Here is an 18,492-nt window from a genome sequence, read left to right as displayed (position 1 = left end):
AAGCTAATGCATGAGCTCTACCCCATCATCATGGCTGTCACCTTGGTTCCTGCAGGCCCTAGATGAGCCTCCTTTATCATTTAGGAACCCATGATTATCCCAACCCCTGGTGCGCAATCAACTGCCCTACCTTAAAGGGGGTATCCACTGCTATATGTCACACATCATGCTCTTACCCCTTAGGCCCCAAGCAGTCAATTAAAGAAAATCATAAAAGGAAAAAGGCATATAAAGAAGGGTGGAAAAATCAATGTCAGGCCACCACATTTACCATGATTGGTCCCTCCTATGCATTAATACCCAAGTGTGGGCTTCCCTTGTACCCCAGCATGTGACCCAGGGCTTCCCCTTTCATTCCCTGCTCTATTCATCTCTTTATCACATGCCACCACTCTTTAAAGGATGTACCCTAGACATACTAACCCCTTTAGAAGTGGAAACCAACTAAAAGGATACTTGGTTAACCCCATTTGGAGCTTGGCGACATTAGCACATGCCAAAGCCCACTATGGAAAGGCATGCCATTATGGACTCCCCACCTATTGTCCATGGTTTGTAAGCTCTTTTACTCAATTTCCTTGATGACTTATTGTACTGGAAGGCTAGGGGACACATTGGATCTTATGTAGGATTGCAGGTGGTCTCCATTTTAGGTTTGGTCTCCCTATACAGGGTCCTAACCCTCCAGAGAGCTACATTGACATATGTAGGGTGTGTGTTGAGAGCCATGGGCCTCCAAAACAGTAGACAACACTCCATGGATCCCCAGAGATGTTCAGAGATTGCTCAAGATTCACCTATTGGACGAGAAAGATGCACCCGGTTCACCTTTGCCTACTCAGCCCCACAGTTGTACCATGCACTTGGCAGATGACTGAGGACTTGTATGCTGAGGTGGCATCACTTACACCATCATCTGAGCCCTTACAAATGACCTACAGGCATCTTCGACTTACTTGGAGACCCATGAGGTCACTTGTGTGCCCTCACACCCATTGGGAGCACCACAGGTTTATTATGTGGAGAACAAGGGGCCAACCCCTTGTCCATTACTTTTGGAAGTCTTATTCATCATTATGGCACTTATGGACTTCATCAGGCTTCTTAGAAGGCCCAACGACATGTATTATTGATCATTCGACCTCTTGAGAGGCTTGTTATTTTGTTTATGAGCTAGTTTGGTGGGCTTGTCACCAAAAGTTAGTTATTTGCACATTATTTTTATTTTAGGGGCTAATGTAGGCTCAAGTAGCTAAATCGAACTCATTAGGAGTGTATAAATACAAATGATGAGAGTTCATTTCTCATCATCACTTGGTTTGGACTTGTATCTCTCTTGAGATTTTCGCTATTCCTTCTTGGTGGACAAAATTTTGGAGCATGGATGAATTTTGATGTATGGATTGTCTTTTCTTATCTTGGAGCTTCTTGATTGGCAAGTTTATTGGTGGTTGGATATATTCTCTTACATGTAAGTACAAATTTAATGTTATTTATTCTTTTACTTTGTCACATACATTGATAATGAGATTTTCGCTATACTAGGGCTAGTTGTTGCATGCATTTACTGCGAAATTGTGGAATTATGTTTCTATATAGCATATCTCTATGTATGGGCCATGTATGTTGAACGAATTCTCCTAGGGATAATTCTATGGTTGAATTTATCTTGATAAGCCACTTCACCTTGCAAAATGAAGTATAAAAGCTTTTATGGTCACAAGCGAAGTTGATCTTCGAGACTCCTTGACCTAGAAACGAAGTTTATCTTCATATTCTTCTTGACACCAATCTCCCAAAAGGATTAGGTACTGGTCTACCATAAGGTGATCACTTAAAGAAACATTTTTCTTCACCTCTCCTTCTTTATTCTAGGTCTAGCCGCATAAAGGCTCATAGGGTATCATTTTCCCAACAAACTACCCATAGAAAAACTTTGTCCTTTTGGCCTCAACTGCACTGGTGTCTCTCTAATGCCTCCTCCAAATTTGAGGAAATTCCGACAGTGGAGTTGTGAGATATCCCAATCCCTAGCGTCAAGATTGGTTTTTTCCCTAAGTCTCCATAGGCTAGCTCCTCATAGGGATCAATTTGCACCTTCAACTGAAAATCAATTCTTTGATCCCTTTCTCCTCCTTGTTTAGGTCAAGTCTATCATTGGTTGCTAAACTCCTTCCTCTTGACCTAACCTAGGTCCACTTGGTCCTGTGTGGTCCCATACCTTTGAAAAGTCAACTCTTCAAAAACCACTTGGGAAACCAAGTTCAACAAGGATTTTAGGGTTTTGGAAGCTCCTTTACAATTCACACTCCTCAAACCTAGCCCTTAAATCCTCATCCCCTTCTCCTAGAAAGCCTTGTACCTTGCTTAAAAGGCAAGCAAGTCCCATTCTTGAGCCTCCCCTAGGAAAGGGTCCTTGAGATCACTTCACACCCATTTTAGTTGATCTATTCTTCATAAGTGATTCTCTATATATTGGGTCTCCTCCCATCGGTGAAAGTCCATAAAAACTAGGAAGCTTTAATTGTGGTGACAGTGGGCTTTTCTCTTAACCTAGCAAGTGCCCCTCTAGGACCCCCTGCTAGTTTGAGCGGTAACAGGTTAGATTTAAAATACAAGGGTTGGATTCAAAATTATTTTACAAATATCTACAATATTTACAAAATAAAATTATTGCTCTCATTAGCAAATTAAATCTTTATAGCACAAGAGAAAGAAATTAATTTTTTGAGAGATTTTAAAATGAATGATGTATGTAAATGGATCATTGGCCAAAACCCTCTTGCAAAGTACCCTGCAAAATGAAAGCTCAAAATCCAAACACGGTTGATTCTTCTCCACAGTTTGTGAACTTGGAGACCAAGGGCTAGCGTACCTGTAGATCTCTATTCAAACTTAAAAGATGAATTGTTAGATCATGAGAGATCTAGATCTATGGGTATAGATCTAAACCCAACACCTAAGGCAAGATACCTGTACCAATAGATGTTTCGTCTTGCAGCAAATGAAATAACAATTTATGAAGCGCATATAATATAGAGCATAAAAATTACTAGCACATACCACAAATCAGCAGATAGAAGAACACCATGAATTGAAACCCCAAAGTCTTTCTATTATGAGAAATACAATTCCAGTAGAGCAAGGCTCAGTACATGCGTTACAGATTACATCATCCAAAGATGAAATGAGGAGCTTGATAGCTTCCTTATATAGAAAATGAGAGAAGAAAACCCCTCCAAGTGGAAATAACAGCTAGTTGACTTGATCCTTGTCAAAGTAATCTTATCTGTTGATCTCCCTTGAAAATAACTTGATCTCCACCGTTGATTTTTTATTTTTTGAGGAAAATTTCTAATTTCTCTTAAAACCCCTTTTTTGTCAATCCAAAAAATAATATTTTGGACTAATATCATCAAAAAAATCACTTTGACTTAACCACCAAGGTCCAAGGGGTGAAATTTTCTGAAAAAAATCCATTTTTCCCTTGGTGGAGGACCTCCAAAAATCAATTCTTTTTTTGACCCACGAATTTTTTATTATTTTCCACTTGGAGAGAATTTAATTTCTCTCAAATTATTTTTTGACTCAAAATTAATTAATTTTCTGGCTAATTATTTCTTTTTATTTTTGCCAGAAAAATTAATTAAAAGACTCAAGAGGGGAATAAATATTTTTCAACCCTCCAAGTGTGTCTATAATAAAATAATTTAGCCATGGTGTCTAAATATGAGTAACCATGCACTAAATTATTCCTAAACACACTTTTACATCAAATATTACATTATCAACCCTTAGAAGGGGAAATACACATTTAGACATAGACCCTCAAGACATTACCCAATTTTGCGACAAGACACATGATCTAGTATGAAAAATACATAGACTCGATAAACACTAGGACTCACCTAAGACCTCGTCAATGAATTCCACCCTAGCTTTGGGGTATATCTGGGAGAAAAACTTTGTTGATTATGCGTGTTTACAAATACACATAATTCAGGGAGGTTAAAAAACTCCCTAGGTTGAAATCCTTTGACAAAAATCATAGGCTTACCTAGGTGTTGTTACATGGCTTAATAGTCATAATAGAATCATTTACAAGAAACATGAAGAAATTGGGTATACAAAGACAAAATTGATGTTGAATGATGACAATGATCTTCAAAAAAAATTGTCCACTGCTTTGTACTCTGCTTCTTAGACTTTTGACAAAGTGTGGTCAACAAGACATTCATAAGTTCCTTATTTAGATAGAGCATGAAATGCTTTGGAAGTGGTTGATGGCTAATGAGGTGGGTAGAGCTCATGTTAGGCTTTTTCCCACATTCTTATTATTTGTCCTAGCCATCTTTTGCATTTTTCATTTTCTTTCATTTGTGGCTTCACATGTCTTTCTCTTTCTTTCAAATGCATCAACCTCTTAGGGTGAAGTTTTCAAGCCCTGAATCGAAGATGTGGATATAGGGTGCCAATCCCAGTGACTAATGACAATCAACCCAAAGAATGGAAATGAATATAATGGAAAGATGGAAAGTGATAAGTATGGACTACCTTGGGCACGTTATATCAATCAATGGCTCCTAATCATGCCCCTCCTAAAGAGTGGAAGAAAAAGCTTGAGGAGAGGTCACACTAGACTAAGGGAAAAGGATAACTCCCAAGTGTGGGTACAAGGAAACAATTAAGAGCAGTCAATCATCCAACTTGACCCGTGATCCATATTAGTATGCCCTTAACATTAAATGAAAGCACGTGATTACAAGAATAGTTAATGTATCTTCTGATAGATCACCCAACTTTCTTATGGAAGTATGCTAGATGGGAGAGAGCACTAACCAAGACATAAGTGGAGAGCTTTGAAGTAAAGCTATCTGTGGATCATCATCGGTTTGTTGATTGGTTGGATGACCAAAGGACATAAAAAAATTCTCCTAGTGTTTACCCACTTTTGGTGGGTAAAAGGCATCATAGCCTAGCTAGGTGGTGGAATTCTCTAGCAGAAGTACCTAGGATTGGGTGAGAAACGCTCAATCTATTGGTTGTTGCTCATCATCCTTATCTTATTCAGGTAAATCTGTTATTTATGTACTACAAGTTCATTATTTATTTGCATTGTTTATAAATTTTTATGGTTGAAGTAAAAAGAAATGAAGATTGCTTAAATTTAGACGGGCTCTGTGCAACCGGTATAGCTCCAATAATTCAATATAATGCACATTCCAAATTTATGTCATCTTGTATAGTTAACTTCTACTTACAAATGAGTTGATTAGAAGTCCTTGCCAGACATTGTCGTTGTCTTGATAAACTCTTAAAGAGAATGAAATCCTTCCTTTTCGATCCAAAGATTTGCATGTGGAAAGCCTATCATAATGTTCTACGTTTTGAGCCCTTAGAACCCTTGAGCCCTCAGAATACATAGTTGCTTTCTATAGTCTATACATAAGTTCAAATTCTTTAAACTATTTTCGAGAGTTTGGGTGATTGGGGCTTTCAAGCCCTAGCTCCTAATCACACGGAATGGGGTCGTGATTAGAAGCTTAGCCGCAAGGAACCATCTTCATCGCACTGGCTGAAAAACATTAGAACGACCCATAGTTGCCTGATGATCGTTGGATGATGGACAATCAATTAATAAACCTTAAGTGAGATTTTGAAGTTTAGACAAAAAATAATCTAACTATATTGTGTTTAACATAATCGGGATCCTTCCAACTGAGGTGATTGGTATAAGTTGAAGAAATGTGTTTTGGTGGCCTAGTGCCCCGATGGTCTAGTGGCTTGGCGTTTGGGACTAGGGAACAACCTTTCCCTTGCTAATTTAAAGATAAATGAGAAGCTCGATGGTCCTGTGCTTAGTCATCGTTTCATTTTATTAACAATGCTTTGTAGTTTCATTAATTGAACCTAATTAAATTAAAACAGTGGTGTGACATGTAGCCTGGTGATCTGGTTAACAAAAGGGATAATTGCATCACTAGAATCTATCACATGACAGGGATGGTATCACGATCTATCAAGATCCAAATGTCTGGAGATTCATAAATTATATAAACAAACATTTTATGAAAAATTCAAATCCAAATGCTAGTACGACAGAATACATGGAGAAAAGTGGAGCCACATAAAAAAATGTATGATGTGGCATGATAACATGGCACAAAAGATAGATTACGATGATGTGGCATGCTAACATGGCAAGAAGATGATGTGGTGCCTATGTGGTTGGGTGATATGGATCCAATCATGTACGATCTGAAATCCAGATATCTGGATTTCGGAAAGAATGTCCCTTAAAAACTATCCCCAATCCAGATATCTTTGACAAAATCTGGGTTGGATTCTGTTAACTGCCTTTTCCATTTAATAATTCTTGTCACTTGTCGATAATCAGCGTCGGAATCCATCAATCCAACTTTTTGAATAAATACACCATAAGGTTTTTCCCAAATCCAAATCTGTTATTTGCCACTCTATCAGGTATTCCGATTACTTGACAAAAGTCAGATCTGGATTCTGTTAATCCGAAGATCCGGCTTTTTGCAAGAGAAGCCTATTCGGAATTTTATCGAATTTAGATGTATTTAGGCAATTGATGTGTGCAACCTATGGAGGTGGCAAAATACGGTGATGACTCGTAGATGTAAGGATACCACATGTCATCCACCTAACACATGACATGGCACATGTGGTGAAGCCACATGCCAGCTGCTAATGTGGCATAAATTGATAAAACTTCTGAGGGCCACAACTTTTTGTCCAGAACTCAAAAATTTATATCCTTGGAAAGTGGCAAGTAGAATAAGCGGGTGATATCAAATAAGAAGTTTAAAGTATTTGGATAACCTAGTTTCTTAGAGTAGACTAAATGGTTGAAATTTAAACAGAACAATGAGACAATATGGAGGATTTACATAACAAGTTCTTGTATATCATATTTTCTTATCTAATATTTGGTTATATCTATAAATTTTAAGTTTTGATAAATGGATAGGTTACAGTCTTCTTCAAGACCTGAATTTTTTAACATATGTTCAATTATGTGGAAAGCTGCTCTAGTTTTAAGAACAAAAGAAAGAAATTTCTTTGGCATGGAGAATGCAGCTATCTTGTTTTTTGAAATGAGATGTGTCTAGTCTATGTTAAGCCTTTGTCTGATAAATTCGAAGGCAAAAATCCTTGGAGTTCAGTAAACATGCAGCTTGTAAAGTTTCAATTATAAACACAAATCCTCAATATTGTATAGTCCTTAGCTTTAATAACAAAAGAAAAAAATTCATTTGGCATGGAGAATGTAGCTTTCTTGTTTTTTGAAATGAAATATATCTAGTATGAGTTAAGCTTTTCTCTCATAAATTCTAAGGCAAAAATCCTTGGAGTTAAGTAAACGTGCAACTTGTAAAGTTCAATTCTAAACATAAATCCTCCATATTGTATGGTCCTTCAAATATACAACTCCCTAAAAACGAAAATTGCTCATTAATCTGCATGAGAATCTTATATTCAGGAGGTATCCTGGGGGCTTCATTAGAAAACAATATATAAACTAGTGTCGTTAAAATCGCGATATTATCGTTTAATCGTGATTATTTCAACTAAACGATAAAATCGCGCGTAGTAATCGGATAAAAAAAAATTGCCCAATTTTTTCGAAAAAATCGTGGGAGAAAAAAAAAAATAAATAGAAAAATAATTTATTTTTATTTTTTTTTTTTAGGAGGAGGTGACCCAAGCTACCCCTGTCACAAGTAGAGGACGTGGTCTACCTCCTGTAGCTCCTAGTTCTTCAGCTTCTAGAGCACAGCAGACTCCATAGTCTACTACAGCCTGCCAACTCCACCGACATCTACATCTAGAGGGGCAAAGGAAATCAATAGTATTAGACTTTAGTTATTTGGTTCATTTCATTGTATATGACATTATGACTCATGATATGAGATACATTATTATATTTTTTGTTGATATTTTGAGGTTGAGTTGGGACTCAGGAGTCAGGACTTACTATTCAGGACATGATTCACTGTTATGTGTCAATTTAGCACTAGAAATGATATTAAACATCTTATATATTAGTTCTTTTATCATATTTATGTGCCAATGTATTTATTTTATGTTGCAGATGGTTTAGATATTAAAAAAAATTGAAAAAAAATGAATATTTTTGTACCAAACGATTTTTTCCCGATTGTTACCGATTTTTTCCCGATTATTACGATTTTTTCCAATTTTTTCCTCGCGCCGATATTATCCCGATAACAATTAGTGCAACATTGATATAAGCTATAGCCATAAATGCATCCACAAACATGTTAAAACCATTTGGCCAGCCATGATTTCTAACAACTTGAGTCCAATCAAAAACTTAAAGTTCTCGTCCATTCTGATCTTCTCTTCTTAACACTAAATGTCCAAAATGCATCGATTGTTGGAGTATGAGAAGATAAATCAAGTATGATTGGTATCTAAAGCATTTAAGGTCCTCAAAGTTAGTAAATTGTTCATGAATCTTTTTAGACAAGAAGCTTGCATAACCGAGTCTAGTTGAATAAACTATTTTATGGACAAACCCTAAAATAACTTCATCCACAACTTTGTCATCTTCATCTCCTACACTGTGAAAATTCCAAACTGGAATCCTATTGCAGAAATTGGAAATTATTCTCCTAATTGTTAATTTAATTCAACAATTTATTTATTGTTTGATACAACAAATATTGAATAAATCACACTGCAATCTGCACAAATAAAATTGCGGAAGAATAAACGCTAGAACAAATGCTAGCACACACACATAAAAAAGAACACAGCTATTTTTGGGAAAAAGTCCCCGAAAAAACCCAAATCTAGTAAGTAATTTTCCTCACCCCATAGGCAAATCCGGGCTCTAACCACAACTCCAAGTGAGCCGTCCAAACTGCCTCTGCACAACCACTGCGTCACCCTAGCGCAGTCCCTTCTGCACTCAATCTGAATCAGCCTCTCCTCAAGCCGTCTAGGCTACTACTGTGTGGGAAAATGTCTCTCCTGGCCTCCGGAACCTCTGTCCAACTTCTGGCACTGAAACTCATCTTTCCCAGCAGAATCGAAACTACCTCTAGAGGCTTATGCGTTGCCCCAGCGCCAGCCTCACTGTGGCTCTTCTGCCTCTCTGTAAATGCACTCACTGGATCTGGAAATCTTCCTCCAACTTCACTGTCTCTGCACCTCTCTCACTGCTTCGATCTCTAGCTCTCTTTCCGACAACTGGCTGTTGCTACTCTGGAAATCGATCTGCTATGAAATCGAACCTCTCAAGTGTCTTCCCCATCACCACATCAACCTCCTCTTATAATCCTTTGTTGAAGCACCAACAACCAAGATTAAAACATAATCGATGGCTAAGATCATCTCTGGATCAATCCGTGTGAGTTTCTAGATGATTCTCGCCTTGACTTGATTAATATTGATTAATTAACCATATTCCCTAAGTTTAGACTTAGGAAATATTTAAAAACTCATGAATAATCTCATTAAGTCATTTCTAGGTAGAATTTCTAGAAACAATTTATGGGTTTTGGAGATCTCATGTATTCTAGCCTCTCCACAAAATTTCGTGGCTAGAACACATCTGATGCTACAAAAAATAACACTCCCTCTTAACGAGGAATGTGTTCTAATGCTACTACACCCCCTGTAGTGGCACCCTATCTCTGCATCATCTCTGGTCACGTTGCTGATGTCTGGCCATACTGCCCACCAACTACTGCGCAACTTTGATATACGTTGCATATGTGTTGCTACTAACCCTGTTGAACTACTACCAACACTGCAACTCCCTCTCATCTGTTGCTGCTACAACTGCAACATCTACAACTGAAAAGCATCCAAAATACTGAATCAACTGTGATTAGTATAATGCATTTTTCATCCGAGTCCCTGACTATTGCTAGTATTTGCACTGTCACTGAAGAATCTGCATTGATGCGAACTCTGCATTGTGCCAACTGCACTACTGCCAACTCTGCACTGCGCTCCCCAGCATCTGACTGCTACTAGTCTCTACAATTGTCATTGATCCATTCTGCTACTAAATATTGTGGGCCCCCATAGCTAGGTATTGATCCAAGAGGTGTACTCTTCAAGGATCCTGCCCATTTGTAGCACTCTGGGTCTACAACATCAAGTCACCCCACCTCACTCCTAGAGGTATATTAGCAAACATCGCGAAGTCTTCCTCCAGCCTGGAGAAAAGCATATCAATCTTTGTTGAAGTTGCCTGCTTCTCCTCCTTGTCCTTCTTCTTGAGAGGACACTGGGTACTATAGTGACCAAGCTCACCACACCTAAAGCACTTGACCTTTGGCAGGTCCTTCTTCTTCCTTTGCTCCCCTTGTCCCTGATTGGGACCCTTTGATGCGAGGGCCACATTCTCCTCCTCCACCTGGTTCGATACATTGTTGATGCCACTGATGGAGCTCTTCAATAGAGCTCATCTAAACTCCTCCTGCTACAAATTGACCCACATTTTGTCCCACCTTAGCAAGGTATCTCTGCCCAAGATACTTTGGACGAATACTTACCACTCCTCTGAGACATTGTTGAGTGCCAATCGCACTAGCTCCATGAGTTGAGGCACTACCCCAACAACTGCAAGTTGGTCCCGGATCTCCTGAATCTTGGTGAGGAAGGGGTCTATGCCTTCCCCATTCTGCATCCTGATTCCTGACACACCTTAGTTTCTCCTCTAGGTACATCTTCCAATGCTCAGAAATACCCTGGTACAACGTAGAGAGAGCATCCCACATCTCTTTGGCAATATATTTACCAGCTATGTGTGAAACAACATGATCCCAAACACCATCTAGGATCAAATGTTTCGCCCATGCCATCTCCTTTTTGTACTCCTTCAGCTAATCTGCATCTTGGGGTACTTCTACCACTCCATCAATATATGTTTTCAGACCATATTCATCTAGAAGGAAGGACATCCTTGCCTTCCAGATGATGTAGTTGGAAGCTCCATCCAACCTGTCCTGATCGCGAAGCCCAACAGTGGCCATCTCAACAAAACGTCAAAAATCTCCTCTTTCCTTCTACTCAATTGTTGCTCTGTTATTCGCATTCCCTTCTGAAGTGAGAAGATTTGCTCACAACAGCTGTTGATCTGCAAGGAAAATTAGAACTTCTTGAGACTAGAAGTTCCCTGAGAAAAATTTTCCCTCTGTGTGTGCTCTGCTTCCTTCCACCCGATGTTGGCTCTGCTCTAGCGTACTGCTACAAAACTTCTGCGTGCAGCAAGAGATCTGGTCAATGAAAAATCTGAGTTGCTCCCTCTGCCTCTGGAATCACCTGATCTGGAAAGATCGAATTTTTTTGCCCCTCGCTTAGAAAATCGAACCTCCACAAGTGATTCGGCCTCCTGGCAAAATGACTGTGCTGCCCTTGGGAATTTTGACCTGCTACCCACAATGAGCAGCAAAATTCCTTCTCTTTTTGCCTCTGAACTCTCTGGCTTATCAACTGCGCTCTTATACCATGTGAAAATTCCAAACTAGAATCCTATTGCAGCGACTGGAAATTATTCTCCTAATTGTTAATTTAATTTAACAATTTATTTACTGTTCACACTGCAATCTACACAAATAAAATTGCAGAAGAATAAACGCTAGAAGAAATGCTAGCACACACACATAAAATAACACAGTTATTTTTGGACAAAAGTCCCCGGAAAAACCCAACTTGGGAAAACCGGTGCAGCAGCTGAGGGTTTTATTATTAAGCAACAGTGAAATATTTTGAGTACAATCTGGATGTTGAATACTAGCAATCCTGTAGAGAAAATACTGGCAAAAATCTAGTAAGGAATTTTCCTCACCCCACAGGCAAATCCGGGCTCTGACCACAACTCCAAGTGAGCCGTCCAAACTGCCTCTACGCAGCTACTGCGTCACCCTAGCGCAATCCCTTCTGCACTTAGTCTGAATCAGCCTCTCCTCAAGCCATCTAGTCTGCTGCTGTCTGGGAAAATGTCTCTCCTGGCCTCTAGAACCTCTATCCAGCTTCTAGCACTGAAACTCGTCTTTCCCCAACAGAATCGAAACTGCCTCTAGAGGCTTCTACATTGCCCCAGCGTCAGCCTCTTTGTGGCTCTTCTGCCTCTTTGCAAATGCACTCACTAGATCTGGAAATCTTCCTCTGACTTCACTGTCTCTGCCCCTCTCTCACTGCTTTGATCTCTAGCTCTCTTTCCAACAATTGACTGCTGCTACTCCGAAAATCGATCTACTACAAAATCAAACCTCTCAAGTGTCTTCTCCATCACCACATCGACCTTCTCTTATAATCCTCTGTTGGAGCACCAACGGCAAAGATTAAAACATAATTGATGGCTAGGATCATCTCTGGATCGATCCGTGTGAGTTTCTAGGTGATTCTCACCTTGACTTAATTAATATTTATTAATTAACCATATCCCCTAAGTTTAGACTTCGGAAATATTTAAAAACTCGTTAATAATCTAATTAAGTCATTGTTAGGAGGAATTTCCAGAAAAGATTTCTAGGTTTTGTAGATCTCATGTATTCTAGCCTCTCCACAAAATTTTGTGGCTAGAACACATCCGTTGCTACAAAAACTAACAGACATCATGGCTATCATTTCTCTGGTTGATTCTCTAAACAAGGAAGAACTAAAAGGAAGCTTTATTTCATAAATATGCACATGCTCGGGCAACAACTTTGATACTTGTTACCCCTCTTTCAGCCAGGGTACCTATAGATTCATGCACCATTGTAAGCCCAAGGTCACAAGTTAAAAGCCATGGAACAACCATGTGAGGCCTTGTAGGCATCCTAGACCTTGTGTCACATTGAATTTAGTCTTGCTTTGGTTGGACCATGCCTTGTCCCTTCGAGTTTGCAGCAGGTTTCTTTCGTCCCTAGTAGGATTGGAGGGCTTAAGGTAAGCTTATATGTGGACTCATGATTTTGTGGGAGCCTTGTAGTGTAGGGGTGATCACCAGTGTAGGGGCCAATCTAACCCATGTCAGGTGCACCTATGTCTTTCCACATGATTGAGTCTATCCAGTCTGTACGTGGTCTTGACTTTGGTGTCGTATCCCTTAGATGTTTCTCATATATAGCAGTCTCATAGTCAGTGACAATTTCACACTTCCCAATGTAGTTCACGTTTCCCAAGGCAAAGTGGTCTCGGAAGTCAAAAAGTCAACAGGGTCCCAGATTGCAGAGCTCAGTGAGAGGATGACATGCCACGTGGAATTTCCATTTGGTGAAGGCATTCTCAAGATATGGCTGGTCAAATAACAATGTTATAGGTTTTCCAGGGGCAGAACAGGGGGAGCGTTGCACAGATTTTCACATGCATTTGTCAAAAGTGGTCTACTCGCTGAGAGGAACAATACCCATGTCTCAAAAAAAAAATCCACCTCATGAAAACTTTTACATCCTCAACAAGCAGAAGAGTGTCCCAAGACAACTAATTGTTGAGCTGTGTGAGGCTAACATGTTTTCAACTAGAGAAAATCTACTGTCTTAGTTTGGACTTTTGCATCATATGGTAGACCATCATAGTTGACAGATTTGCTGATGCAGTTGAAAAGAGAAAATAATCTTTGTCAAGATCCCCCTGACCAAATATATTACGGGTTTTTTAATCTTCAAACTGAAATGACAATGCATCAATATTTAGTAAATAGAATCACCTTCCAAAAACTAGCTTATTAATCAGCAAAGTTATTTATAGCAAGATTAATACAAGCATCACATCAATGTGTGAATTTAAGTTCTTACAGCTTACAGTAACTTACTTATATCCATTGCATGACAGGCGATAAGCAAAGTCTCTTGTCCCAGAATCTTCAAATCCAAATACATCACTTAGAAGAAGTACTGCAGCTCCATTATTGTTTTTCATAGCCTTTAATAGATAAGCATTGAAACTGTCTTGTTCTCCTAAAACCAGCTCAGCACCATTAACTAGTTCACAGACTTCATCAATGTCTCCTTCAGACTGCACTTGGTTTCCCAGAACGGATTTTACTACACATCTTTCAGAGGATGCGTATTTTAACTGATTTTGTATAAAATGGTTCTGCAGGACGACTGCAAAAATCTTTCATCAGAAGAGGCAAACTCCTAAATTTCCATTAAGGATGCTTTTCAGTAAAATACAAAAATTTAAACATGTTGGAAAATGAATTAAAGTATTCCTCAAAACAAATTAATTACATTTCTAATGTTTATTTAAGGTATTTGCAGATCACCTCCATCTACAACTGCACATTAATTGCCACTATTTTAAGTCAATCCAGGGAAATTGCAAAATAGTTTGCATTCTAGGCATCACAATTATGAAAAGTTGGGAGACTGATAACACATGATTGCATTTTAATATTTTATCAAAATTCTTAGTGCTTAAAGCACTACATCATTTACACATATAGTCACAGCTGTAGACACTATTCCTTGTTGAAATGCAACAACATTGTGAATGTATTTGGCTATTTTAAAAACAACATAATTGTGATTTCCAAACAAAGAAACCCACTGGCAACTCCAACTGAACCCACATCAACCAAAAGATACAATACAAGATGCAATAGCCAAGGTGAGACAATCTTTGTTCCCGAACCTGAGTTATTATATCAACAAAGAAAACATGGAGTTAAAGTTAGGGAACTAAATCATCTTACATCTTTAGAAGCACTCTTTGCATTAGGAGTCTTATTTGTTCAACCTGAAATAAATACAATGGATACACCTTGGTTGACCGATATCTATAAACCATTTGATTTCTCAAATATCACTGATCAACCCCATGACCTCCAAGATTCATTTAAAGAGCTTCCAACATTTAGTGGACATCATTTTATAAGTGCTAAAGAACATTGGGATAAATTCATTAGAAGTTTGAATCCATTGACTGTTACTAGTTTAGACTGCATATTTAAGTCGCTTTTCTCTTTCTTTGATTAGTGATGCATCTATGTGGTTTGAGAGCCTTCTAGATAATAGCATTAGTACTTATCAACAATTGCATGATGAATTTTCTGATAGGTGGGCAGAAAAGAAAGATGTTAGGTTTTTGTTGAATGCATTAACAGAAATCAAACAAAAAGAAAATGAAACTATAGATGAATTCAATGTCAGATTTGATAGGGTAGTGCAAGATATTCCATATACATAAACCCCTAATCAAGCTATCTTAACATATTATCTTAATGTGTTCCATCGTACTTTTAGTTTCTTTCTTAATCAATCTAAACCGAACAATATTAATGAAACTAAAGAAAAAGCTAAAGGAATAGATAATAGTTGGCTATTGTCTGGAAAGCCTGATGTCATTTTACTTTCTAAGACGAGCTAAATCTAAATCAAAGAGTAAACCCCCAACATCAACAAGTTCCCCTGATCCTATGACTCATTACCCAGCAGTCAAAAGAACTTCAAATGTCCATAGCTCAATCCCAAAGTGAGATAAGACAATACCAATCGGCCATGCAAAGTAGCCTCATTCAATTGGAAAGAAGTCAATAGTTTCAACCACAGCGGAATAATTTTCAGCCAAGGGAGTTATACAAACCTACTTTTCCAAATAAAAAGCCCCCTAATCTTTTAGAATCCATCAATGTTGTTAACCAACTAAATGCTTACTTATGTAGAGTGTGCAACTCTTTCCATGCAAAGGCTACTTGTGTAATTTTTACGGAAGCTTGCAAAGCAAAAAATCCTGAGGAACCCAATTTTCTAGACACTCACCCTGTCATCATATTTAGGGATTAGTGAGTTGTTTGAGGAACCAAAATCTTAAGAAAGAGAGTTTGAAGTTGATAGAGCTACGCAACTTTTTGGAAAGATGCTTGTTACCCCCAAAATGGGTAACCGTATAGGAGAAAACTTTTCTCCTGTTTTGGATAGCCAACCAGCAGCCCTACACATTGCTCATTAGTGATGATATGCCACATTCCTTCGCCATCTGCACTGGTCATGCACCTCTCACTATCTGGCATTCCTCTCGAATAAAAGTGTCTTGAATAAAGGTGGGCTACCACTCAACAAGTACTTTGAGCATTTTGCAATCGAGTGCTTTTACTAAAAATTTTAGGGCATTTTAACATGACTAAAAGGGTGATCTGAATGATTGACCGATCATGATTATAAACTTGTTCTCTCACTTTACCAAGGGGGTTAGTCTTTAGCCTTGTTGCCTCAAAATCTAGGAGGTCTTGTAAGGGGAGCTCACAAGAAAAAAGCTAGACCAAGTGACAACACTATGAGGTGTGGCCCATTGTCACCACAACCACCACCTCCTACTCTTTAGTGGATTTTCACCACAAGGGAGGCTTCCCTATGTAGGTCACCTAATGGATATATCAAGTCTAAGGCTTGGAAGTGACAAGGATAGGCTTAGGATAGGTACTCAACTTAAGAACGAAGCTTAAACTAGCTTATACAAGGCAAAGTGTACCCTCGAAAAGGCATATCTAGGGCACAAGTGACCTAGGGTTTATGAATAGGCAAGGTTAACAAGCTTACCTAGGTGCACAAGGCCAAGAAAAGGCTTGAATAGATGAATATGATCAATTTTAGGAACAACAAACCTTCAACAAGCCCCAAGTTGAAGCCTAGGGCTAGATTAAGGTTTGCCTAGGGTAAAAATTGCCTAAGGCTTATGATGTCATCCCTAAAATGGAAGAATTAGCCATCGGAAAAGGATGATTTTGAGGCAATGTCTTACCAACCACGTGTTGAATCCTTCCACAAGCCAATACATGCACCCTAGTTGAATTTTAACCCTAACCCTAGCCTAGCAACTTTCCTTCCGAAAAATTGAGGGAAGAGAGAGAGATTAGGTTTTGGGAAAATTTATGATGTGATCACCAATGTGGAAGAGGTCAATGCCTGATCTTGGGTGATGGAGTCTAGAGGGAGATTTACTTATGAAAAATCAAACCCTAGAATGGAGTAAGGGAATATGAAAAACCCTAGTTTCATACCCTAGCTATCATTTTATGAGGGAACAAAGTCATTGAGAAGAGCATAACATGAAGGATCACTTAAGGGATTGTCACATAAGGCTTACAAGGGTAATGCATACAATACCATTGCTAAGATTTCATAGAAAAATATTCAATAAAAACTATCACATAGAAACCCTAACAATATCCATTCCATGCAATAGCCATAAAGATATTCAAATACATAGAATACTTACAAGAAAATGCATGAATGAATACTTTATTATTCCAAAACGACAACTCCATAGCAAGAGAGTCTCCATAAGCAAATACTCCACCAAAGATCCCATCTCCACAAGAAAGAATTTTATTTCAGCTAGGCCAAATTCTTTCAAAGAGGCCGAATTTATCCACAAGTGATGATGAAAAAGAAAATGAGGTACCTCTAGTTATATGAGGTCTACCTCAATTAATTTTGGAATAATGAAGCCCCTGTTACCCACCACTTTGTGGGTGATATCCATAGGAGAAAAAAATCTCCTAGATGGTCCTCAGTCGGCACCCAGCAACCCCTTGCAGCCACCACATAGCTCGATGTGCCATTTTCTCTGCTACTTGAGCCAACCATGTGGTCCCTTGTCCATCTGTTATGATCGTATGTTTGAAGGTGGGCCTTCCAAACCCGAAGGTATGGCTTATCATTGTGTGATTGAGTATTTTTGTTTACTTATCATGGACACTTTTGAGCATGGATTAGTGGGGGGATTTGGCAGAAGGAGTGGCCTAGGTCTATACTCTTGTCTCCTCTGCCCCTTTGATTGTTAACCTCATATTCTAGTCCCATGGGATCTCCTTTATTGGCCACTAGGCTTTAGGGATGGCACTACGTGGGAAACCCTGATTTCGGTTGCATGGTCCTGCTTCCCAAAACCATATACATCAGTCCCCTTCCACTCATTACAACCCCATTCATCATATTTCCCATCCGGGTCCACATTGGTCTAATGGGTCCACAAGGAGTTAGCCTCCCCCTCCCCTTGTCCACACCTTGCGTCGGGCCCGGAACGATCCCCCGAAGGCTAATGCAACTAAAAAAGAAAAACAAGCATATTTGGCCACTCTCAACATGAAATTGTACCATAAAATGTAAAAGATGGTCGGGACATACAAATTTAGCACGGGGGCCAAAGCCAAACGTGAGCTCTACCCCTTATCCATGACCATCACACTGGTTCCTATGGGTCCTAGATGAGCCCCCTCCATCATTAAGGAACCCATGATTATCCCAACCCCTGGTAGCCAATGAACTACCCCGCCTCAAGGGGCTATCTACTGTTGTATCCTACACACCATGCTCTCATCCCGTGGAGCCTCGAGCAGTTATAAAGAAAAATTAGTAAAAAGCAAAAAGCATGTGAAGAAAGGTGGAAAAGCAAAGGTTGGGATAACTCATGTACTACGATTGCTCCCTCCTACACTCACATACTCAAGTGTGGGCTTCCCCATATTAGCTACCCTTGTACCATGGCATGTGG

General features: G+C 39.0%; 1 protein-coding gene across 1 annotated transcript in view; it reads right to left on the bottom strand.

The window, feature by feature from the left end:
• The window catches only part of LOC149218067 (uncharacterized), a 162,095-nt gene that overhangs the window by 82,127 nt on the left and 61,476 nt on the right, over positions 1 to 18,492 (bottom strand). The window contains exon 2 of the mRNA XM_089383790.1: positions 13,808 to 14,102. Within this exon, the coding sequence (XP_089239916.1) occupies positions 13,808 to 14,102 (295 nt within the window). The remainder of the gene's footprint in view (positions 1 to 13,807; positions 14,103 to 18,492) is intronic.

Source organism: Pinus tabuliformis, chromosome Q (genome assembly GCF_031772625.1).
Source record: "Pinus tabuliformis cultivar Carrire ecotype Pingquan chromosome Q, CPIR1, whole genome shotgun sequence".
NCBI lineage: Eukaryota > Viridiplantae > Streptophyta > Pinopsida > Pinales > Pinaceae > Pinus > Pinus tabuliformis.
Note: the sequence above shows the minus strand (reverse complement) of the source record. Positions and strands in the feature narration are given on the sequence as shown.